General features: G+C 39.1%; 1 protein-coding gene across 1 annotated transcript; it reads left to right on the top strand.

Moving 5' to 3' along the window:
- Positions 1 to 550: 550 nt before the first annotated feature.
- FAM221A (family with sequence similarity 221 member A) lies at positions 551 to 10,809 on the top strand. Its single transcript, XM_079299742.1, has 7 exons — positions 551 to 661; positions 2,167 to 2,340; positions 2,802 to 2,992; positions 5,002 to 5,208; positions 6,018 to 6,128; positions 6,392 to 6,480; positions 8,112 to 10,809. Exons 1-7 carry the CDS (start codon positions 606 to 608, stop codon positions 8,172 to 8,174), a joined length of 891 nt encoding a protein of 296 aa, XP_079155868.1. The 5' UTR covers positions 551 to 605; the 3' UTR covers positions 8,175 to 10,809.
- The last annotated feature ends 14,890 nt before the right edge of the window (positions 10,810 to 25,699 follow it).

Below are 25,699 nucleotides of genomic sequence, written 5' to 3'. Positions count from 1 at the left end.
TGCCTGTGTACTTATTAGCATGACAAATGAGAGGTATGAGTAGCAAATAGGGAGGGCGCTGAATGCTAATTAGAAGAAAGATCGTACAATTTGTAGCCAATGCCTATGCCTTTGTTAAAATGTAATAAACAGTGTCAAGTTTAGTGCGTGGCCACCTAGCTTTGCGCAAACCGGAACAAAACAAAGCAGCAGCTCGCTCCGGTATGTGACTCATTGCTGCGCGCCCGGGTACGAGCGGCCGGGACAGCAGCCGGTCCTGCACGTTTCCCGGCCCCGCACGGACCGGCCGTGCCGCACGTGTCTGAGCCGCCGGTGCGGAGCGTGCTGCGGCGAGCCGCCCGCTTGCTCTCCGCCTGTCCTCCTCCTTCTCCCTCCTTCCCCCGCCTTTCCCTCCCCTTCCCCCGCCTTCCCCCGCTTTTCCCTCCCCGTCCCCCACCTTTTCCCCGCCTGTCCCCCACCTTTCTCCTGCCTGTCCCCTGCCTTTCCTCCGCCTGTCTCCCCACCGTCCCCCGCTTTTCTCCTGCCTGTCCCCCGCCTCCGTCGCGCCGCTCCCCGTGCGCGGGCGCTGCCCGTTCCCCGCACGCTGTGCGGGCGGCCCGGCGGGCATGGAGCGGCTGCAGGTGGAGGCGCAGGCCCTGGAGGAGTACGCGGAGTACCGGCGGTGAGGGCACGGGGGCTGGGCCCGCTGGGGAGGGGGACGGGCGTTTCCGCAGTGCCGCATCCCCGGCGTTCCTCCGGGAGGGATGCTCGCCTCCGGCCCTCCTGAATTGGCTGCTCCCGGGTCTACGGGCTCGGTTGGGCCGCAGGCACCGCCCGCGCTCGCTGTCGCAGCCGGAGGAGCCGTGGCTGCTGTGCCCTGGAGAGGACGCGTTGCGAGCCCTGGCTGCCGGCAGTGAAATCACGCACCCAGGCAGCGTGAGATGTGCTTGGGAGGCATCTGCTCCACCAGCGGCATCCCTGCCCACGGGTTCAGGTGGTCCTTAAGGTCCCGTCCAACCCAAACCATTATTTGATAATCTGCCAGCCGTACTGCGCTTTCAGAATACACGAATTTTCGTGCATCACGAGCTCAAAGTTTTGCATGGTATAAATCCCCTACACCCCTGCGTCTTTGCTAATCTTGTCAGCGGTCCTCTCGAAAGGCTGCACAAAAATAAACACAGTCGTTGTGCTAAGATGAGATCTTAATTTGGTTTAGGAAAACCTTGAGTAAAACACCAGCAAAAGGCACAGTGGTATTTCTTACACAAGATGTGCAGTGATTCAGTGGGTGTTGGCTGCGTTGACATGCAAATGATAGTGTTGGCTCATTCTTCTGGTGCTGTACAGTGCTGGTAGTGCAGAAATCCACAGAATATTTGACAAAGAATCACTCGTTCAGTCTGTTTTAGCATATCCAATAAATAATAACTGAAATATTTACAGATATTAATAACATCACTTTCAGCACAGGTAAGTGCTGCAGCTAAGTCTCAATCGTATTTTACATATTTTATTTATTGTTCTCAATTGTATCCATAAATGCAGAATTTGGATGCTGCTCCAGAGTTCCAGCTATTCAGTGACATTGAATTTGAACACAGTAATAACTTTAACAAATGGGCCTCTCTGAATTGAGGGATACATCTCCCATCAACTTCAGCTACAGAAACTAACACAGTCTTCTTGTAAATCAGAAGACAACTTGGATGTGTGTTGTTTATTAGTTTGATTGCAGCTGAATACTCAGACTAGACTAAGATTAATCTTCAAATGCAAGTTTGCAGTACAGTTGGGTGTAAATGGGTGATTTGCCAGAGGTCAGTCCAGAAGTCTGAGGCAGAGCTGGCTGGTTACATGACCCTGGATGCTCATTGCTTTTTTTTTTTTTTTGCTTTTTTTTTTTTTACCAAAGAACCCCTGGTAGTTTGCTGTATTAATTTTTTCCTTCTCTCTTAGAATTGGTTTCCAGTCCATCAGACCAAAATTTTTAAAGGAGAATGATTCCAAAATATTCTTTAAAAATCATATATAGTTATGTTGAATTATTAGAAGACTAATATTAAATACAAAATTTGTTTTGCCTTTCTAGAAAAAAATTATGTTATATATTACTTAAAAATATCTGGAGAAACCTACTTTTATTGTCTTCATTTTCTTACCGCTTTTTTAATGCCATGTGTACAGAATTGTAGGTGATGATGATGGAGGAAAGCTCTTTACTCCTGAGGAATATGAGGAGTACAAAAGAAAAGTATTACCAACTCGGCTACAGAACAGGTTGTATGTGAGCTGGAGATCACCAACTGGCATGGACTGCAAGCTTGTGGGACCAGAGACACCCTGCTTTTGCACTCACCGGTGGGTAGCTTCCCTTCTTTTACACTTTAGTATTTTTAGTAATCAGGGAAATGTGAAATATTCCCAGACAGTAGCACATAGGCAAGTTCATTTAAGGGTTTAAGTGTTGAGAAAATCAGGTTTTAAATAGTAAGAATTGTTTATAAATGCGAATGTCAATATATTTTTGTGACCAAAATGATTCTGTAGTCTTAATGAATTCACCTGCAGGGCATGCATTAGCATAGATCAGATTGTTTCTGGTAGTGCTCTCAAAATGAAACATAAGGATGTGTGATATTTATGTAATGAATAGATGTAAAACCACCTGCTATTATGCATTTAATTGAAAATTAAAAATTAAGAGTAAATAGCACAATTAAAGCTAACTCAATAAAACTTATGAAGTAAATGGTAAACTTTTTTGGGTAGTACGGAAACTACTAACAAAGTTCTAAAAGCTATGACTTTCCCTGTTTTAGGTACAAACAGCACAAAACAGACTACGAGGTGCTCCCCAGGGAGCGCCCCATCCGTGTGCCGTGCAGGGTGAAGCGCTGCCCGTGCCAGTCGTACCAGCTGGTGCCGCTGAGCGGGGCGCAGCCCGTGCGCTGCCGCTGCAAGCACGGCCCCGCGCAGCACAGCGCAGCGCCCGGCGCTCCCTGCCGCGCCTGTGAGTGAGTTCCTGCTGCCCCCGCCGCGCTCCGGGACAGCCAAGGCGGCAGCGACAGCGCACCTGGCACCTCTGCTCTGACAGGGGCTGCGCTGCCCTCCCGCTGATGTGTGTCTTCATCCCTGAGGAGGGATGGGATGTGGGGAGGGAAGGCGGCACCTTGTGCACGGGAGGGTTTAGAACAACTTCCTTAGTTTCCCCAGGTCCTGTGAAGGACTTTGAATGTTTCAGGTAGGTGCTTATGGAGACAGGTGCTTGAAGACAGACAGAATGGAAGCACCCTGTTTGCAGTTTGTCACTTCCAGCTGCGTGCCCATGTCATTTCTGAGAGAGAGAAGTGTTGCTCTCCATTCCTCTATTACCTAGTTGACTATAACATTAATATATGTCTTTTCTCAACTCTGCAGCAAGTACTACTCTGCTCCCAAATAGTACTATTGCAAACACTCCAACAAAGAGGTTCATGACCATACAGATTGTGGGTCCAGAAATGCAACTGCAAGTGGAGTTTCAGCAAGATCTTAGAGAAGGGATTAAGAGAAAGCTTTTTGCTAAAGTTGTTGGAGGTTAATGTAATGAAACAACAGTAATTATTAACCACAGGAAATAAATAATGCATAAAGATGTCTTAGTTTGAATCCTCAAATTACATAAGATGAAGAATTTTTTTTTTTTTTTTTGCTGGAGTTCTGTGCTGTTATTAAATTTCTTTCATGGAATGTCTCTATTTTGCATAGCAAATAATTGCAAACACCTTTGGACAGTTGAGAATCATATCCCAATATCCCACAGAATAAACCATAAAATGTCTATATGACAGCCTTTCATGAATTTGCACTAAGTAATATGAAAATCTTCGATGTGCAGATAATTTGGACTGAATCCATAGAACACAGTGTTTTCAATATTAATATATATATAATGCTTTTTGTTTAGTGTTTCTTAAAAATACCAGATACTTCAGAAGGCTTCACAGATTTTGCAATGAAGTGCCAAGAATTGTTTCTATTTTGAACTTGTTTTGTTTTACTGTAATGGTATAAGTCTTGTCCAGATCTAAATTGACAGGTTATGACTGAAAAATGTAACTGCTTGTTGTTCTATACATATTGCCTGTACTGTATTCTGTGTCCAAACACAAACTTCTGTTACTGAGAAGTTCCTAAAATAATGCAAAAAAGCCTTTAACATTTCCAAGAATGTGATCAATGTGTTACAAAAGGCTTAAAGAAATCTCTCATGGTGCTCCACAAAATGAACTGTGAGCTGGAAGCAGGGTAATTTGTATAGTGAAACATTTGCAACATCACTTCCTCAGTTTCTTGGTCACATCATTGCTCCAGAGAGGCTTTGATGACACTTATAGATGTAGCTAGGGCAGACAGGTCACTTTACTCTGTTTCTGTATGTCACATAACTTTTGTATAATTATTTCAATTACATCTTGTGGCTGTGTAAACTTAAAAACCCCTGAAAGTCAGTGTAATGGTAGGTTCCTGTGTAGAATCCATTTTGTTGCTTCCACAGTCTCTATTTGCTACTGAGAAAATTTTGCTAATTTTAAAATATATTTAAATTGTGATTTGTATAATAAATTGTATGAAGTTCTTAGCCCTGCAACACTGATATGTGCTATACTCATTTGGAGGGAATGCTGCCAAAATGCTGGCAGGTTGTCAGCTTTACCCAGTGTCAGAGCTTCTTCTTTTTTATTCATTGTGAGTGGATGGAGAGGTGTGTTAACAATGAACACAATTTGCAACATGGGAAACATAGATATCAGAAAAGAAATTTCTGATCCAGTATTGGTCCAGGCTGCTCAGAGAGGTGGAATCTCCATCCTCAGAGGTTCTTGAAAACTTGGCTCAGTCCTGTGACTACATGGCCCTCATGATCCAATCCAAGAGTCTTTTCTCTTTTATACAGCCTTTTCATACAGCTAGATGCTTCAATCCCGTCATCATCTCACTCATGTTGATAATTTCATTTTTATTTAATTTATTTATTAGGTTCCAAGTGTTCAGGCTTTCACAGCTGCTTCACCTGTGCCTGTGGCCAGCCAGCATATGCTCATGAAACAGTTGTGGAGACGAAAGAGGAGCGCTTAGCCCAGGGAAAGCCTGTGGGGCAGGATGTTCCTTATGCTGCCATGGGAGGACTGACTGGCTTCAGTTCACTGGCAGAAGGCTACATGAGGCTTGATGACAGTGGAATAGGTATGTGCAGCAGACTTGAGATGAAATTTTAATTCCCCACCCAACTTTTGAAAAGTACTCAATCAAAAGAGTTTCAAAGTTTGAAGGCAAGTTGGATGAATAGGAGTAGAACTGCATAAAGACTGTTGCTTTCCAGCTGTCCTCAAGGTTTTAAGGGATTCACACTGTCCTACTCCTGCAGAGAGCTGATAAAAAACTCTTTTTCAACAATTCTGGTGTTCAGTCTGGTTGCTTCTGTTTGAAATGCAGCATGTTCTTTAGAGAGAACCTGTAACTTCTAACACCTCCTGTAACCTAGTACTTCCATGCTGTATTATATTAGTCCTTTAGCCTAATTCTGTCCAGGTATTTCTTGGTTATATATTTACAGTATTTTTGTTTCCAAACTCAAAGGTTAATAGCTGTTCAGGATAAAAAAAAGGAGGTAATTAGTAGACCTTTTTAACAGACATGTTACTTAGTGTTACATTTTCTGCTCTGTGATTTTGCATTATTTAATAACACACATGTTTTGTCCTGAAATACTCTTTTGTCTATTATTGCCTCATTTTCTATTTTTTGAATTCTGATCTGAATTCCTGGATTTTTCTGAGGTTTAGAAACTAAAACATTACTGTAATAATTGAAGAAGCAAAGCTTTTCAACCCTTTTGAAGCTGTCCTTGTAATGCTTTTGTTAACTCCCATTTATGGGATCTGTGCTGAGAGTTGCAGATATGAATCTGTAACCTTGTTTTGACCCCAGCATGTATATTAGGGCTGTATCTCCTGGAGTTAATGATTGTTTTCATTCAACTTATTTTGTGACAGGTGCTCCTTCTGCTGAACTTTTAGCAGCCCCCATTACTAGCATGGATCATCCATCTCTAAAGGCATTTCAGGGCACTTCGAGTTCTGCTCAAGCCATGCCACAAATAGCAGGTGATGTATAAGCAGGATAATGCTGTTATACAAAAAGAATTTAATATAAAATTGATTTTAGTAATGAATTGAAAGATGCTCAGGGCATTAAAATGAATATTGAAGCCTTGCTCTGTTGATAAGTTTGTACTCTTTTCTACTTGCCTATAAAGGTGAGTTCCCATTTTAAATGGGTTTTGCCAAATGTAAGACATAACTAATGGAAAAGCAAGTACCATTAATTAAAAATAGGTTTTATTTTTTGTTTATGTTTTGTTTTTCAGGTAGTTCAAGTGACACAGGGCAAGTTTCTCATGGAAAACAATCAGAAGCTGATGACATGGCTTACTTTGAAAAACGTTACCAAGAAAGGGCAAGTTGATACATTTGTTATTTGATTTAAATACACTTTAACAAGAGGATGTCTAAACCCCATCCATGCATGGTTTAAGCGCCATATAAATGCATTATATAATTCCTTCTCAATTGCTGAGAAAACTAGCTTCTTAACATAAATTTTTAAACATAGTTATGAGCTACTACAGGATTTCAGAGATCAGTCATGTGTGGAATGGCATTTATCTTAACTAGGCAGATTTTGATTGAGGTAACTCTCTGTTACAGAAAACCAAAGGATTTTACTATGGAGCAACAACACAGAGTCACAGAAACTCCCCTGAGACATTTAGGACTGTGTGTTTCCCACCTCACTTATAAATTTTTTTTTTTTTTTTTTTTGACTATCTGTGTAAGTTTGGCTAAATTAGTTCTGTCTTTCTTAGATGATCTGTATCACTCACTTAGAGGTGCCTCCTCCACGACACTGACTGTCTTTCATGTAAAGGCCCTGTGGTATAGGTTATTAATATGTTTAAATACTGTTTTCCCCCACATTAATCCCTTAGCTCTTAGTTGAAGTGTGTCTCGACTTTATGAATTCTTTTGTGAGACAATGTTGCATAATCAACTTTAAAATCTAAATTGTTTTGCTGTTTTGCTTGCTGGCTTGCACCAAGGTATTTGTTCAGGAGAAAGCTGTTCTAGCTTTGTGAAATTCAAAATAATTTTCTTTGTTTTGTAAATCATTACAAAATATGGATAGATGTTACAAATATTACATTGGTTCATAGCAAATATCAGATTCAAATTTCTCCATTTCTTGTCCCTCTCAAGATTTTATTTCCTTTGCAAAAGGTAGTAGGAATTTTAGACAAAAACCTCCAAAGGTGGAAAAGTGTTTTAAAATGCATTTTTCTATAGACCAACAACATTTGCTTAACAGTGAGTTCATTCATAGCCATCCCAATGAGACCTTGTTTCCTTTTGATATTATTTTATGATGGGGAAAAAACGTGCTAATTCTTTTTTTCTTGCATTTTTAGTAGTAGCATATGTGTTAGATATATTATACCATTGCTCTAAATATGAATTAATTCACTAGGGTAACAGTACTTGAGAAAAACTGTAGCTTCTAAGCCCAAGAGATATATTTGTTTGGATTAATAGTCTTACTACAAAATGACAGAGTGAAATGTGTATGTGTTGATAAATTTTACCACATTGTAAGAGCCTATTGTGTAGAAAAAATCATACAGGAGAGGCTCATGACCCTGTGGGTCCAGCTGGGAGACTCTGAGCACCGTTCCTGTGTTGTTTTATGTGTGTTGGTTCTTCTAACTGTGTCTGTTAGACATCTGCTATAAAACTGCTCCACCTTTCATTGACATAGAGATAAACCCTTGAGCACACTGGCCTTGAGGGATCCTAAATGCCAAGATTGCCCTTAACAGAGATAAGGTTTCAACAGGGGAGGAGCTGCAGGGCCATGGAACTGCTCCTTTGTCTTGTGGTGCAAGCATAAGCACTGCTAGGTTGGGATAATAATGTTGTGTACCTTTCTGCACTGCATGTATCACCTTGATAAATTTGTGGCTGGATGTAGAAATTTAATATTTGCAAGTCAATGTTTAAACCATTGCTGGTGTCTTGTTTTCTTTTTTACAGCTTAAAATGGAGAAAGCTGCTAAACGTAAAGAGAGGAGTCCAGTGCCATCAAAGAAGCCATGAGATTAATAAATAAATATTTATTATTTGGCCCATTATTGCATTGAGTACTTTTTTCTGTGCCCAACCACATATCTGTATTTATTGATTTATTTATTCTGTTGTTTTGTTCCTTTGCCAAAATTAATTTTTAATTATCTCATTGTAGTAAGATTGGTTCTTTTATCAATGTCCTTCTAATCTCCACAACTGTTACACAGATATTTCTTTGAGAATAGAGAAACATATTTAGGGAGTTACAGGTCTGGAGGTTAAAGGTCTCAGAGTGTAAGGTCTGAGAGAATAACCTTGTATCTAAATATTCGATTGTAAGAGGGCAAAGAAATGTCTTATTCTTAAACTTTTATGATACATTTGGTTATGGATTTTATGTGGTGAGATTTGTTCTGTTAATAGTGACATTTAAACACTTTCTTTAATCCCTTTCTTTTGATTTCATTGCCTTGCCATGAAATTCAAACATGCCCTTGTTCTCTCATGCTTCTGCAGCCTCTGTTCATGCCGTAATACAAATATTTGTTTAAAATATGACATTCTGTACACTTGCAAACCCATTTCCACACTTATAAGCTACTTGAAGGGATCTTGCTTGCATACTTTATCCCAGATTTCTCTGCTGGTACCATTTTCCTAATTCTGTTTGTCTGTTGCTGTCTACAACAATTCTTACACTAAACTCCTGAAAACCTTAAGTGGAAATGGATATGTTCTTTATAGCATGTAAAGCAATAATTGCATGTTGTTTAGCACAAGCTTATTTATCCAAGAAGTTCATAGTGTCTAATCCAACACAGACTGAATCACCTCAGGGACATGTGATTTTGTATTCTTTGTCCATATTCACAGCTCTGGCAATGTATGTTGTATTAAAGGTAGTGGACAGGAAAATACAAAATTTAGTGAATGTGTGGTGGTTTAATTCTGCAAAGCAGCAGAGCAAGGGCTTGGTACAGAATAACTGACAGGAGGCAAAAGCAGAGCCTGAGTTAACTGATTCTGCTTTGAGAACTGAGAGGTGTAGGTCAGTTTGGTCTTTAAAAGTCCTGAAGGTGTCTCTGAGGCTTTACAGGAGGTGTGTGTACTGAGACTTGACAGCAAGAATTGGGAGCAGCCTACAAACTGTGCTTCCCATTGGAGAGGATGCCTCCATTTGCCTGGTGGGCAAGGGAGAAGAGGTGAGTTTGAAGGCAGTTTAAAATTGCAGGGCAATTTGGCTTTTGTTCAGATATCACCTGTGGGGTGAAGGCTCAGCTTTAAGAAAGCCTTTTACCTTTAACTCTGAGCTATACTGCCATTACTACAGATGCCAAGAAGAGAGGCTAATCTGTTACTTTAATTTAAATGCATGATACGTCACAGTGTCTAATTAATGTTTTAAAAGTACCATTACTGTTAAATTCTAGTTACATGCTGCTTTAGCCTAATAAATTAAAGCACTAATTTGAGCTCCCTCTTCTGGCCCTGGCAAGCAATCCATTTTACACATCCTTTGGTTTTGAAAATAAATGGTGTTTTCACAATGTAATCACAAGAAATAAACAAATACAAATAACTTTCATAAATAACAGCAAAAAAAATGCAGACAATTTTTTTCCATTTTTCAAAGTGATTATTACAAATTTAATTGTGGAAGTTTACTGTAGCTTCCTTCTTATTCCTGTTACTATACCCATGAGGGAATGCAGTTCTGGAAATTTGTGTGTGTGTTGCAGAAGTGAGCCTTCTCACAGAAAATGTTGTTAAAGAGAGAGGTCCTAACAGTTACAAAACTTTTATTTTATGTTCCTTTTCATACTGAGAGCATACCTTTTAGGAAATAATGTACTGTTTTACATTTTGAGTTGACTATTTGTCTGTTTTAAATGTTAGCTCTGCCAAATTCAGTCCTACTAAACTGCTCATTGATCATCACAAACTGGTTTTATTTAAGTAATTTAAAAATATATTCTGTGCTTTAACTTATTTACTGTTTCCACTTTTATAAGGATATTAAAAGTTACCACATTTATTTAGTGAACTTTCTTTTTAGTTGGAAAATTGATCATAAAAATAACAATGGCATTAAATACTGCTTAGGAGTTCTGGCCACTTTTCTTTCATGTTGACAACGTCCAAACAAAATAAACTTGCTTTCCTTACTAGAAGGCATGTTTTTCACTTTGTAGTATTTGCATACTACTTTTTTTCTGAAACTTTATTGTAATCTATAAATGAAAAACCATGTGCAATACATCTCATAGCATTGCTGGCTGTGAAAACTGGACACTGATATTTTAAGTGAAATTTGAATTTATCCTAAAAATTCAATAATCATTTTTCAGGATCAATATTGCAACCTCCAATTCTATTGAAAATTTTGTTTATATGTCTGTTAGAAATGATTTTTTTTAAATTATAAAAGCAGAGAGCTAGTATGTGCCATTAGAAGTGTTCATTAAATAAAGAGCTCCGTTTAACAGGTACTTGCTGATGGTTTGTTTTCCTGAGAGCAGCCATGAACTTTGAACAAAATATTACGGGGCAGATAAGTTACCAATTCACCTGTGTGATTTATTGAGTGGGCATTTCTGTCTCTCAGCTGGAAGCATTAACTGTTTCTGACCCTTATCCAAGGAAATGAGGCACAGGGAAAAGGGTTTGTTCTCAAAATGAGAACATGAGCACATGAGCACTCTAAGCTGCTAAAACCTAATTGCATAGCCCCTGGGCAGTGCTTAAGTGTGTCTTATTTTTAAAATAGCTGGCTTTCAAATCAGCATTTTGCAATATTATAACATTCCTACAGTGTACAACAGAATTTTTTCGCTAGTTTTGGTCATCCTGTGGAAAGTCTTAGATGTTCCTTGAATGGTATGGTAGTGGACACAGGTCAGTGATCCTAAGGGGAGCCCAAAGGAGCTCCTCCCTGTTCTTTGTGTTTCTGATACTAAATATAAACCACGCCTGTCTGTCTCAGGCTCAGGAGCGAGGGGAATGCGATGTGTGAATTCACAACCAGTAATGGCATCCCTGCAGTTACTTTGTCAAGTTGTCAATGTCTTTGCAGCATGATATGCATATTAAATGACTGGCAGGTCTTGTGACTGAATGTTCCTGAGCCTCTCTAGAAGGAGTTTATAGCCACGTGGCCAAAGAAAAGAGACAACTTTGCAAGTAGTGCTGGTGTTTGTTCTTAGTACAAATATAATTGAATAAAACTCCAAAGGTTTTCCAGTCTAAAAGACATCCCACAGGTGTACCCGTTATGGGGTTTTTTTGGTGGTAATTATACTATTTTTGTCTAGAATAGTGTCTCTTCTGGTAGAAGGAATCGTTACTTGCTTTACACTGATTTTAGCTCTGATTTTACCTTCACTGTACCTGGCCTAGGTTACAATGTAAAGATGTGCCCAAAAGGATGTATTCTATCATCCTTTGCTGAAACTAGGTGGGGCAGTGATTCTTATCTCTGTGGGAGATATCCTCTGATAAGGGGCCTTCTGTTAAAACAGGTAGGGCAATGTTCTTTATCTTTCCTACCACCCATCCTCCCTCCAGGAAGATATCTTGTGGAAATGGGCCATTAAGTCCCACTGTATGACTGATAAAATTACATCATCCCATTGGGAGATGCTCCAGCCAGGGGGAGCAGCCAAGCCTTTCCTGCCTAGATAAAAACTGAGATTTGGAACACCAAGGAGCCCTTACCCACTGGTTTCCAGAGAACAAGAGCTAACAGACCTTTCTACAGGATCCCTACTTCAACAAGACCACTTCATCTGGGCTGCTACCACCACCCTAACTAGCAGGGTGTCAGATTACATTCTGACTCTGTCAGTGGTTTTCCTTTTCTGCTATTGCATGTATTTTATTTTTCTCTTTTTTCCTGTTAAATTATAATTCTGACTTGGAGTCTCCCACTGGTTTTGCTTTCAAACCATTGCAGTGCCCAAGCTGTCTGGCATGGCTGGGCACTGATCTCACAGACTCCTTTTGTTACCTCCCTAAGGAAGGTCCCAGGCTCAGCCATAACTTGTCATCTGTGTGATGCTGTGTCTCAAACAGAATGGGAGCCTCATATGAAGTTTATTAGTTGAGTCATGCAGTGCAGAAAGGACTCCCTTGCTTTCTGAGCTCCTCAGAGAGATGTCTAGGTGTAGCTGGATCCAATCTTAGACAATTAATGTCTGAAAAATTTTCCAGGTGTAATTGAACCTTTGTACAACTTTGTCCTGTGGAATTAAAGATGACAAGCCAGATATATTTATATAAAATGTTGAATTTATTATTATAATGATTAGAATAAAATATCTTAATCAGAATTATTTACTCCACAGGCAGAAGTTTTAACTATTAGTAGAGTCTAATTCTCTGTTTTTAATATTGAAGCAATTATGGGAAAGCTAGCAAAACCAATTAATAAGTAGAGATTGATGTTACTGACTCATAGCAAAGACTGTAGGCAAATTTCTTTTGTTCAGCCTTGAGGAATAACCCTGAGGGGCACCCTGAACCCAAGGGAGGATCTCCACACAAACTCCAAGAAGGGGGATGCCAGAAGACCCTGCCATTAAAGACTGGGGCTGCTCAGATATCTCCAGGCCAGCTGTGCCAGCTCAGCAGCTTTAGATAAGTTATCAGTGGTGTCACTGTTCTTTTATCAGGGACCTTGCCATGCCAGCTACATCTTCACCTCACTCTCAAGATGTTTAACTTTGGAGCTGATGAGTCAGTCTGCTTTCAGCATTATTCAACACCAAAAGCAGCATGGATAGCTTTGCAAATAGGGCTTTGTTCAAGCTGCTTTACCCCATTCTAGGCAGAGTATCCTGTTACACACAGGCTGAGCACATTCAAAACTGTTTGATTCTAATTGAGGTGTTTAATCTTATCCTCCCTCTCCCAGCAAGTTTCTATATAAGTGAGAACAAAAGATAGCATTTAATTTTGGAAAAATAAAAATAATATAACTCAAATTTCAGAATTTCAAGTACTGTTGTTCCCCTTCAAACTGCAATCAGTTATTCTTTCCTGAAATGTCAAAAAGAATTGTTCATCAAATGAATACACGAGTGAGAATTTGTTGTACAAGTAAGTTTGTAGCTATATTTTCTTGAATATTTGGTCAATATATATATAAATTGAGGCCTAAAATATTTGCTGTTGACTGGAGAATACTGTAGGAGGCAGGTGGAGTCATGCTGGGAGTGTATCTCCTGCCCAAAATGTATAAATTTTTACGTAGATGGGAAGGAGGTTGTTGGAAGGGAGGAGTGAGTAAAAGTAAAAAAACCTGAACAATGAATAGTTTTCTTTAATGTGAGGGCTGGAGCAGTGAGAGGGGCAAATCTGGAAGGAGTAGCACAAGTTGGCTTTCTCCTTTGGTCTGCTGGCTAATTGGTGTGTGCATATTGACCAGAATCTGTGTAAATTTGACCAACTGGAGGAGACAATGCTGCTTGTTTTGTCCCCATTAGGAATCTGGGGAGGTGGAGCAAACTTTACTCATTCTGTTTATGGAATAACTTTTTCTAACAAAGGGCTTTTTAGATTCAATAATCGTAGGCAATTCTCCTTTGGGTTCTTATTGTGGCATTGAGACTCAGCCAGAGTGTTATATTTAATACTGCAAGGTACAGAGCACAGAAGTGTGCCTCTAAGATTATCAAAATATTCAGCTACACAGGTGTTTTCTTTCTAGCTGTGACCTCTGGATCTTTTCCTTAGAATTATAGATAGAATGTTGTCTATCAAAAGCCATGTTTCTGGAATTGACCTTGTTTTACAATGGTTCAGATATTAAGTTATAAGTGGAGAAACTGTGCTTCTCTCAGCCAACCCAAAACCCAAGTCTTTCATGTGAAGAGTGAGGGATATGAACTGCTGTCTCCTTTGATTAAGGAGAGAAACAGAATGGATGCCAGATACACCCCAGCATTTGTGAGGAAGGATTGAAAAGTATGATCTGCATACTGCTGGCTGGTAATTAAATTGTTAAAAGTGTTCGTTGCAAACTATTTCTCTAAGGTACATTACCTGTCCTGATCTGATTCATTAATTCTTGGAAAAAAATGAGAGCAGTCTTGCAAGTACACCTAAAATAATAAAGACTGAAAGCTTAAGGTGGGGCATTACTTGTCTCAACAGCAGTGCGACTGTTTTGATTTAATTTTGGCTGTTAAAAGCCATCAAGCACCTATGAAAAATGACAGCTAATAACTTGTATGCTCTCTCCACACTTCTAATGTCAGGATATGTAATGCCTTCTTGAAAACAAGTTGTGCGTTGACTGAAGCTTGTCCTTGGACTAATGCAGTTTTTGGCAAACCAGGTTTTAGTAAGGTAAGTACTTTGTGTATGTGTGGAGTTTGTTTTTTACCTGGATATTAAAGCTTTAATTCTATGCCACCACTTTTCAAGGTACTTGCTTGATCTTTGACTGTGTTGTGGGCTATATTCTCTTAAGCCTCTTTAAGAACTGTTGGCTCTCCTGCAGAAAGTGCTTATTTTGTGTGAGCAAGTCTTGCTGCACTTCACACTGCAGTAAAACTATGGAAACACTGTTTTGGGTTTGTTAACACTCAGGAAATGCTACAAGAAGGCAATATACAGAATGCTGACGTCTTTCTTAGTCCAGTGTACATTATGGGCTTTCCTTAATAAGAGAGCAATGCTTTTTAAAGAGAAAAAGTGAAAAAGATCTTTTAAAACTTGTAATGTTGAATGTGCTGGACAAAGTACTCTTGAGAACACAACAAGGATATATCTAGTAGCAGTTCAATGACAAGCATAAAAAGGATGATGGCTGCTTTTGGTTTTGCATGTGAACTATTGGTGGTTCTGCCAGTTGCAAACTATAAAATTAAAAGATGTGTCTGAACTTTTTTTGTGTGTAAATTACTTTCTGCATCCTTCTTGAAAAAGGAAGAAAACAAAACCTGCACATTTATTTTGTGACTGGCCTGTTCCTTTGCCATGGGTATTAAGATGTCACTGTCAATAAAATGTTGTAGCAACATATTAAAGAGAAGCCATATGAGGCTTCTGTGTAATGTATTGATGTTTTCCTAGTCATAAAAATTTCTTTGATTTACTGTTTTTAGATTAGAGGATTATGTTTTTGAAGCGTTAGCATATATTTTTATGAGAGACAAGATATCATATGCATTTTTCTTTCCATAATTCTGCTGGGATAACTACAGGAAAGTGTAGAAATAAGATCTGTATTCCATTCCACAAATACCAGTTTGAGATATGCTTATATTTTCATAATGACATTCTTGATAGGTTTTTTTCCTAATTTCAAAATTCGTAATTTCCTTAATTTCCAAATTTATGGTGGCTGTTTTTCTGAAGACAGATGTTGGTACAGCAAGAGATCAAAGTGAATAGTCAGGAATTTATTAAAGTTTTTAATAGTATGTCAGTTCTACATACAAAATGATAGTAATAAATGAATCTTTCTCTTTTGGAACCTGCTACTTGTATGCACTTTGTAATAGTGAATAATGTGGAACAAACATTCAAGTGACCTGCCATTTAAAAAAAATATAATGAAAAGACTGGCAAACATTACATATTTGCAATGTTCTGTTTGCATCTCTTGATAAAGAGATTCACTAGTTGTAATGTTGGTATGAAAAGTAATTTAATTTCAAAACTTCTGTCTGATGAAAATGGTAGGCTTTGTGTGACATGTTAGCACTGATGGAAATGACCTGAAAGAGCTGCTAATCAGCATTAGGAGATTGATGTAGTGGGCTAGTAATTCCTATTTAAAATGTTAATGTCTAGATAGTCTGTTTGTCATGGAAACATTACATTACAAGGTTTGTAATGAAGAAATTCTTGTATATTGCTTCTTAATTGTAGCCTTTAGAGAAAAATGTTGCCAGCAGAGATCTATTCTGTTACTTAAAGTTTTGCCACAAAGCTTTTAGACAAATGCCAGTGTAAGAGATTTTTCTCAGTTCCTTCCTCTGAAGGCCGTCTGGCCTTAGCATGGAAGATTCTGACCTCTGCAGCATGGTTATATTCTAGTAATTGTCAGTGCACATTACTATAGGAGGTTTGCATTATCTCTGCTGATTTGTGTGTTATTTTATCAAGCAGTACCAGGTGACTGTGGAAAATCTTAACTTCTGCATGGACCAAACACGTTTAAAATTCCACCAAACTTGCAATGTCCAAGTGTTGATGAGAAGTACAGGCTCTGGGCTCTGCAGTAGCAGCTGGGCTGAAGTTAAGCATGAGTGGCCAGGTGAGTAACAAATTTTAAAGCATTTAGATGATAGGATGAGTAACAGATGATTGCAAATACCAACACAGTGTTCCCTGGAGGAGTTTAACTGCAAGCAGGGCAGGCTGGGAAGGACTGTCTGATCTGTTGCCATGAACATACTCTGGAAATTAAATGGTCTTGTCAAAAATGGTTCATGTTGTGCTGGGGAAGTGATTTGCACGATTTGCCCCAGGTCTATTTCTATCTGACCCAAGTTCTTTCTGGTGCCAAGGAAACAAAGTACCTCTGCTTCTTCCCCTTCTGAATAAAAAAATACCTCCCTTGGTCACAGAACCTGTGATAAATTCACTTGCACCTGTCAGCTGCTGGAATGCCTGGGTGCTGTGCAAACTTTTGGTCAAAAGAGAATAGCAGGTAAGAGTAGGACCCCTGTTGTCCCTTGCCTGCACTGAACAGGAAAGGCTCAGGAGCTGATGACAACAGGACTTTAAAAATCCTAAAAACTAGTTTATTTTCAGAGGTCGTAGTGCAATAAGAGGAAAACCCTTTTAATAAAAGATTAATTACTCCCGGATATCCTGAAAGGTCTTGAGTGCATTCCCCAGTCTTTCAAAACCTTTTTTTCTTTGATATGATGAAACTGGTAGCTGCCAGTTCTGGCCTTTCCTGATTTCTAAAGGAATAATTTCAGTGAACACTCTGACTGAGTAGCTGCCAGCTCAAAATTTTACTGGAAACCATATATTTGGCCCAAAATAAGACAGTGGAATGTAACAGGATACTTGGTATAAGTGATCTGATCAGCTTAGGTGTTGCGATGGAAGTATCTGAGAAGATGGGAGTGAGTATCTAAAATAAGAGTTTTAACTCCTGTCTTTTCAGCAGCAGGTAGTACTGGTACTCAATGGAAATAAAGCACATGTGAGTGCATGTGGGTGCTGTGGTGCTGGGAATTAGGACATTTAATCTATAGAAAATTTCATAGTTCATTAATGAACTTCATGCTCATTAGCAGTGTTGCTGGTTGGAGAACTTGCTCTTCCTTCTTTGATTTCCAGAGACAGATTGTTCTTATGTATCTGTAATGGTTTTGAAAGTGAAGCCAGTGAGAGACTCCAAATCAGAAATACAATTTGATAGGAAAAAAGAGAAAAATAAAATACATGCAATAGTACAAAAGAAAAACCACTGATAGAGTCAGAATACAACATGACACCCTGCTGGTTAGCATGGGGGTAGCAGTCCAGATGAGTGGTCTTCTTGAAGCAGTGATCCTGGCAGCTTTTTTCCTCTAGAAACCAGTGGGTAAGGGTTGCTTTGGTGTTCCAAATCTCAATTTTATCTAGGCAGGAAAGGCTTGGATGCTCCCCTTGGCTGGTGCATCTCCCAGTGGGATGATGTAATTTTACCAGTCATGTAGAGGGACTCAATGGCCCATTAACAGAAGATATCTTCCTGGAAGAAGGGTGGGTGGTGGGAAAGATAAATAACATTGCCTGATTTGTTTTTTAACAGATTTCCCATTATCAGAGGATATCTCCTACAGAGATAAGGATCACTGCCCCCCCTAGTTTCAGCAGAGGGTGATAGAATACGTCCTTTTGGGCACATCTTTACATTGTAACCTAGGACAGAATCTTAACACAAGATTTTGAAAATAAGGAAGGGGTAGCAGCTTGTAAGTGGAAAAGATACCAAAAATCTTTGTTGAAAGTGAAGATTGCAGGACTTTAGGCCTCTAAGCAGATTTTGCAGTGATGCTTGTTTTAGCACCTGTGTAAATTCCATAGGCTTGTCCACAAGGCTTTTAGTAGCTATCCCCTCTTTACTTATCTCTATTAAAATCTCACTGAACACAAATATGGATTGCAAAAGCATACCAGAAAAGACATGCTATGGTGATTTTAGTTATGTGGGAATGTAAGAGTGTGTGCTTATATGAATTAAAGGCAGCTATCACAGTTTGAATCAAGCTGTTAGGGGATAACAGCTTCTCTGCAACTTGTAATTAATTACACTGACAAGAGGTGCTGCTAAGCTGCAGATACAGCTGTTGTCAGAAACCTTTTTAAGAAACTTGTCCTGCTAGGATTGCCATGGCAACAAGCTGCTGAGGAAAATGCTTGTGGGTGGGAAGAGTGGTACTTGGCATTCAGAAAGTTGAGATGGTGTAAGAAGTATGATGTTCCCCAAAAAACTTGTTCGGGATTTGCTAATGTTCCATAATTTGAGCTTTTGGAACATGTTCATGAACCACCTGAGGGCACACCCTTCCAATTACCAGTGCAGTATCCAATTCTGGTTTAAAGTTGGATCATTTGGGCAAGTCTGTGCTGTTAACAAATATTAATATGAAGTGAGATGCTTGTCAAAATAGTCTAAATTTATAGCAAAATGCCTCATACTGATTTATTTTGATACTCTGATCTGCCCTGTTTTTTGAGTTACAGTTGTGAATCATATTTTTTTAGAAGGAAGAAGGGCTTTTGGATTTTTTGGCACACAGTGTTGATATACTTTTATGTACAAAGCAGCCCTGACTGGCCTGGGCAGGGAGCAGCCAGCAGACTCTCTGTTCCAATTCTGTATGTTTTGCACATCACAGGCACTTTTGGGGTAGCATGCCTGAGAAGGAAACATGCTAGAATGCAAAACCAAAGCCATGCAGGTGAGGATGGAGATGATGTGGAGTTTTGGTAGTGTCTAGTATCATCACAGGATTCAGAGATAGATTGCTTCACATCATTCTTTTAATGTTAAATAAACAACTTTTAGGGTAGAGATCCCAAACAACAACTCTAACGTGCTTTGGCTTATTTAGTAGATGGGAGATATGAGCTACAATGGACCTTGGCTTTCCCAAGTCTTGCATTACAAGTGTGTATTGTAAGATGGCTTTTGGATGAAAAAGAGTTTTGAGTTAGTGTCTGGGAAAACACAAGGGGCTTTCTGTATTTTTTTTTCCCTACCTAGAAGGAAAAACAGATTTCTGTGCTTTTGGCTAAAAGTTCATAAGCATCACAGAATCATAGCAGTTGTGGCATTTTAGAGAATTTCCTTAACTGCTGCCTTATAGAAAGAATGTTTTTGTTTGTTCCTGGAATTATCTGAGAAGCACAACACCTAATTACTGATATGGTTAAAAAGGCTGTGAATAGTTTTAAGTGTGATAAACAGCAGAAATATGAAGGGATTGTGTGAAAAGATGTTACATTTGCATGAATTCAGAAAAATGTTGTTGAAACAACAGGTAAGAAAGGAAAATCTGCCACTGTGGATTTCCACAGTGACACCCCCAAACCTGAACTTGCACACAGCTGTTCCTTTTTCTTGCAGTTTAAAATTAGTCATGACCAGCTTTGTTACTTGCTTAACGTTTCCTAGAACATCTATGTTTCTACATAAACCAGACTGTCATTGTGTGGATCCTCCACTGAAGGTACAATGTTTGTGCACTGCTGTGCCAACTAAATTTCCACAGAACACAGCTAAGAAAAAAAACATCTAAATGTAAGAAAATCTAACATAGTCTGTTGATTTTTTTAAAGACTGTTTTCTACAAATTTTTATTACTATTTTGTGTAATACAAGTAAATATCTTTGAGAGATATTCTCTTCAGTGAGAAAATATTTGCTCACTGCTAAAAGCTCTAAGGTAAGCAATGATTTATTTGAGAAGAATGATTTGTGGTGTTGGTGGCTTTGAGGGGTACTCGCAAAAGGTAATGAGGCTGTGGGTGTACATCTGAAAATACAGAATTATTTAAATCCTTTTTTTTTTTTTAGCTTGTTTCTTTGTTGGCATTCTTGGTTTTGTTTTTTTGTTTTGTTATCATATAAGTGAGTCTGAAAGGCTAACAAAAGAGGACTTTATAAAACCATATCTGTGGAATGAGAGCAAGAGTTTTTAAATTTAGGTTGCCACTTGAGGAATATAGCCTGATGTGATGGGATTTTTTGGGTCAAGAATATTCCTTATTTTGTTTTAGGAATATTCCTGTAGGAAGGTCTGGCTGTACACAGAGTGAGAATTTTGCTGCACCATTTGAGGTGTGGCAATGATGGGAGTGAGGAGTTTAGTGAGGTCCTGGACTTGATCTCCTTGAACTAATATGTAGGAATTTTTAGTCAGGGAAGAAAAAATTCCATGTTTTCTGGAGACCTCCTAGCAAATGGGGAGTAGTTGGAGAAATGCAGTACTGAAATGAGAGGAAGGAAATTAACAATTAACCCTTTCGAAACTACTAAAGAAAATAAAATTATTCTCATTGGTTTGTTTGTCTTTTTAGACATTTTGTTAGTGTTTTGAGGAGGGACAGCTCTGTGTGTGTTTATGTCAAGTTTTCAGAAGTCTAAACTGTGGTCTCTGTGTTAGTAGCACTGGCTGGCTGTTGTGACTTTTGATGAATCTTTCCCTGGCTTTGTTGAAACACTGCTCCAAAAATGATAAATAATTCATAGAGAAGGAAACATCTAAGAAAACTGCTGAAAGCTTTGAACAAACTGTACATACTTATACTAAAATAAAAACAAGAAGTTTGGCAGCTAGGCTGAAAGCATAAAAAACCCCTAGGTATGTTTTTTTTTTTTTTTCCTAAAATAGGACTATTAATCATTGCCTTGCTTATCTCTTGAAGCTATGCCTGGTTTTTTGTTAATTTTATAAGAAAAATGTAGTGTTGCATGTATGGAGAGGGGAGTATTTCCCAAAAGCATGGCTGAAACCTGGTTTTATTTGGAAGCTCATTTTGCAATTTGCTTTATCTGCCTCTCAGCGCTTATCAGATGACTTGGGTTCCTTTCTGCCCCTTAATTAGAAGAACTTTCAATTCCATCTCCAAGGAAGATGCTAATTAGTAAATGCATCTAGTTGCTAGAAGTAACTGGGTAATCAGAGTTCCTTGGGTGTTCATATTGCTGTGAGAGGTGTCTCTCTTTGGGCAGCCCAAATTACTTTTCCAGTTTTAAAAGAAGAGGCAAAAGTCGAGAGACAAAATGCAGACAAAAGAGAAGAGGTTTTAAATAGAAGTGATCATCAGCTCCTTTAAGAAAGGAAGTGTATATTGCTATATGTGTGTGTGAAAGATGTATGTGTTAAAAACTACTAAGAGAGGAAATAGGACAAAAGGGAAATTTGGAGCAGGAACAAACTCCTATGTGAAGTCTGGTCAATACTGAGGTATAATGAATGTACTTTTGGTCCTTCCACATTCCTTAATAAAAAAAAAAAAAAAAAGAAAAAGAAAAATAAGTGATTTCACAGCTGAATGAGACAAATTGTTGCTGCTGCGTTTTGAAAGAAACTAAATTATTAACATGCCAGGTGTTATCTGAAAATCTGTATGTTCAAGGGGCCTGAATAGAGTTAATTTTTAAACTGCTTGAGTTGTGGGGGAAAAAAATCCTGGTAAAGTGTTGCTTCTTCCTTACAACTTAGGCACCACAAGTAAGAACAGTCATTTTGGGGAGCAGTTCTCACAAGCCATAAAAAGTGGTTACAGAAGTTTGTCTCACTTTTACGTGTTTCTCAGAAAAAATTGCAGAAGACTTGGACAGGGAATGACTTAACTCAAAAAAGATTCAATTATGCAGAAATGTGGCGTGTTGGAATTATTTTTTCCTTAGAAACCAGAATTTAACAGCTATAGACATACTATTTTAGTTTTATGTGTATAGATGGACAGTATCAGCACAGCATAAAGACATCTGTCCTTCTGATAAATAAAAGGCTTTGCCACCTTTGCCACAACCTATGTATTTGTGGAGTTTGACTTTCTGTGTGTGCTAAACCCAGACTTTTTGACGGCCCTGCTTTTGTAAAGAAACATAAGGAAATCAGGATGTGATAACTAAAGGGTTTCTGTTCTGTAATAGTTAAAAACCGTGCTGGAGCTGTGCAAAAAGCAGAATGTCACCACTCAGTGGGGAGAGGGCTGGAAATGGTGTGGGAAGATGAGTTAGGACAGGGGGAAGCTGCCATCTAGTGCAACTTCTCTGAGCCACAGATTGAACAGACCTGCCTGTGTGTGCAGGCATAAAGCTGGTGATAAGGATGGGGCTGCAGCTTTTGGGAGCTCTCTGGTCTGTGGCAGGCACTGTGGAAAGGCAGGGAGGGGATGGATGGTGCCTGTGCATCTGGGACAATGACAGCAAATACCCTGTGGCTATCTTCAAGCATAATCTAAACCTCTTTAAATGTGCTTGCTTAAGGAGCTTGGCTGTTTTATACCGAATTTAACAGCTTGTGAAGTGGACTAGAAAATGATGAGCTACAAGGAGAACCCAAGTAAATTCTGTTTTTGTTGCTTGTGAAGGGAAACTATTCAGAGCATGGCATACATTTGATTGCTGTTGGAGAAATTACTTTATTTGCTAAATCCCGGGTTCAGGGTTTAAACTTGGTAACATTAAGGTGCAGGTGCATTTTTAGTGTTGCATCCTGTGTGGGGGAGTGGTGTGTAGAGGAACATCTAGATTGTGAGACAGGGCTGTTTAGGGATTGACTTTCTCAAACTGTACTGATCCCACAGTAGCAGTTTTCTAGAGATCACAGGGGTGATTGAGGTCAGTGGGGTCCATAAGATGGGTTAAACAGCAGTCCATAAGTAGAGCAAAACTGACTTTAAAAGCTTGTTTTAATCCCATTGTCCAGTTTTGTTATGATTCAGTTGGCTGGGAGAGAAAGGGGAAGAAAACTGTTAATGTGACCAGAGTTGGAACAGATGCAGAGTCACTGGTGTGACTGGGCAGTCCCAAAAAAAATCCAATGTTGACAGAGGAGAGACTTTCTTTGGTGCCACTCTGATGACAGTGTGTGTGAGGTGCTTTGGGGTTTTGCATTTGTTTTTCTTTTTCTGTGTTCCCAACCCCAACAAGTAGCATTCTTCCATGATAAACATCATGAAAACTTCCATGATAAACATCTTTCCTTCATGAAGACTACTTGAGTGATGTATTAAATTGTTGAAATATTAAACAGTCTGGACATTGACCCCTGTTTCAATTGTGAACAGCTAACAGTGAAGCCATGCCTGCATTGTGTCTTACACTGCCAAAATACTTGAAATGCTGCTGAAATGAGCTTACAGCACTTTGATGCTTCTGGTATCTCCACATATATTTGTGTAGTCCTCATGTTTTGAGTTGACAATGTGTGTCCTCATGTGTGGCTCAAAAACTATTTTTATTCAGGAACAGCACAGCTCCCAGCCCATCTCCTCACCCGTTCCTGGTTGTCTGAGCTTAGGTGCAAATGAATGATGACATGAAATCTTCTGACTTTTCAAGAACATGCCATTGTAAAAAAAAAAACAAAAATCCTGCTATTTGAAGGGGGAAAGTTATCATAGCAGTCTCACAAATATTCTAAACGGGGAACAATGAAGAAGAGAGGAGCTCTGCTGAATGCCAGATATCCCCCAGAGTGCGTGAGTGCTGCAGAGGGTATGCAAGTGGCAATGAGAGTGGGAGAGTAGAGCTCCCTGCAGAATTAATGCAGTTTTCAGGATGTCTAAGTAGCAGCTGGAAGCAGACCATCTTCAGATCCTTGAGGAGGTTGTCCTAAGTATTTTGAAATCTTTGGTAGGTGAAGGATGCAGAGCATGAGTTTTGCTGGTGTCATGCTACAGTTGTGGAGCCACAGAAGTTGTCCTGTTTTAATGCACAGTGTAGTGACTCAGCTTTTGATATTGCTAGAGTATTTTTTAAGGATCTATTTTCTGTGTTGTACCATTCCACAGAATCTTGGCTATGGTATTTTCAGGCAGAAGAAATTTCCAAGATGCACACAGTAAAAAGGTGTGTTTAGTATTCTGCCTGTCATACCCACTTAAATTATACTGACTGTAGGTAGGTGAGGAAATATTTTTGATTGCAACCAGTTGTGATGATGTCACTGATTTTGTTTCCAGCTCAGTTAAAACGAAATTCATGCAAATTCATTGTACAGGAAGCCCAGTGAACCCAAACAGATGGATGAGATAGCTGGCTAATAAACTGAAGCAGACTGTTTAATTCTGCTTAATCTGTCAACCTAACTGTCAAAATTGGCTTTAGTGAGTTAAATCTTGCTGTTCAGCTGCCTAAGCAATGTGCTCTTCCTTCAAGATCCCTGAAGTGCTGCTGCCCTCTCTCACTGTCACAAGCCTCACTTGTTTTGGGGCTTTTGGAACTGAACATCTTGTCTTGCCTTGGGGAAACCTGGTGCATGTCAAACAACCATCACAGGTGTGAGTAAACCCAATAAAGTTTGAGTGCAGAGTAAATGGCACCATTTCAGTTGTCATTGCCTGTGCTGTCTTAGTTAGTTTATGCTGGTTTAATTGTGTCTCTCCTGGATTCTGTCCCAAAACTAAAGATGAGTGACTGGAACATTTGTTCTTGAAAAAGTATTTATATAACATATGTCTTGGAAACATAAGGAGATAATTAGTGAACAGGGATATCACTGTGTATGAAAATAACAGAGATAGCTCTTCTGGAGTAGAAAGGCTTGAAAATAATTTCAAAATTAATAGAACTTGATGTAAATTCTGTGTCCAAAGAGGAATGTAGTGGTACTGACCATATTACCAGGTCTCCTATGAAACATTGCTGAGAGGATGGCAGCTTTACAGATAAAATAACAGAGGTAATTACAAGTTCCCTTGATTGCAGCTCAAGTAGGTACTCACAGTAATGGGGTGTAATACATACTGACTTTTCAGACACTGTAGCTTGTTTTGTGTGCATGTGTCTGCTAATCTGTGATTTTAATTTTGAAATTTATTGGAGACTGTAGTGTACATATCAGCTTTTTTTTTGGTGGGAAGAATGAAAAAAATATTCATACTAATGTTTAAAAAAGGGGAACTATTCAGTTGCTCATTAAAATTAAAAAGTGTGAGAGTGTAGGATAATTTGAACCATTTAAGGATGTAAGTTGATACCAGAGCTAGCTTTAGTTATTCCATCTACTGTAAAGTAGTAACTTGCACTAAAGGGACCCAAAATCTGCTCTTGTGGACTTCCATAAGCATTGCTGTAGTTATCAGAAACAAGATGGGAAGCTGACTTGGAAGGTGGTGGCTGATTGTGCAGGATGGTTTGTGCAATTGTTTGCATGGTGGTTTTTGTGTTTTTGTTTTTTTAAATAAACTGAATTTTGTAGTTTGAAAAGCCTTTAGTCTGTTTTAAAGGAATTTAATTCTACTGTTTGCTAGTGTGAAGTGCTTGTATCTTCATAAAGCAGGGTTTTAAAATGCTGCCTGTGTACTTAATGCTCTGTGAAGTTATCTAATGGCCATTATCTGAGCCATGAACAGCCTCA

The sequence above is a fragment of the Erithacus rubecula genome, assembly GCF_903797595.1.
Source record: "Erithacus rubecula genome assembly, chromosome: 3".
Lineage (NCBI taxonomy): Eukaryota > Metazoa > Chordata > Aves > Passeriformes > Muscicapidae > Erithacus > Erithacus rubecula.
This window is presented reverse-complemented; position numbering and strand designations above follow the sequence as displayed.

What these genes read in the sequence shown, in the direction of transcription:
- FAM221A (XM_079299742.1), top strand. Translation starts at nt 606, where the DNA reads ATGGAGCGGCTGCAGGTGGAGGCGCAGGCCCTGGAGGAGTACGCGGAG. An exon ending in CGGCGCTCCCTGCCGCGCCT is followed by an intron (nt 2,993 to 5,001) that starts GTGAGTGAGTTC and finishes TTTATTTATTAG; the next exon opens with GTTCCAAGTGTTCAGGCTTT. An exon ending in AGCCATGCCACAAATAGCAG is followed by an intron (nt 6,129 to 6,391) that starts GTGATGTATAAG and finishes TTTGTTTTTCAG; the next exon opens with GTAGTTCAAGTGACACAGGG.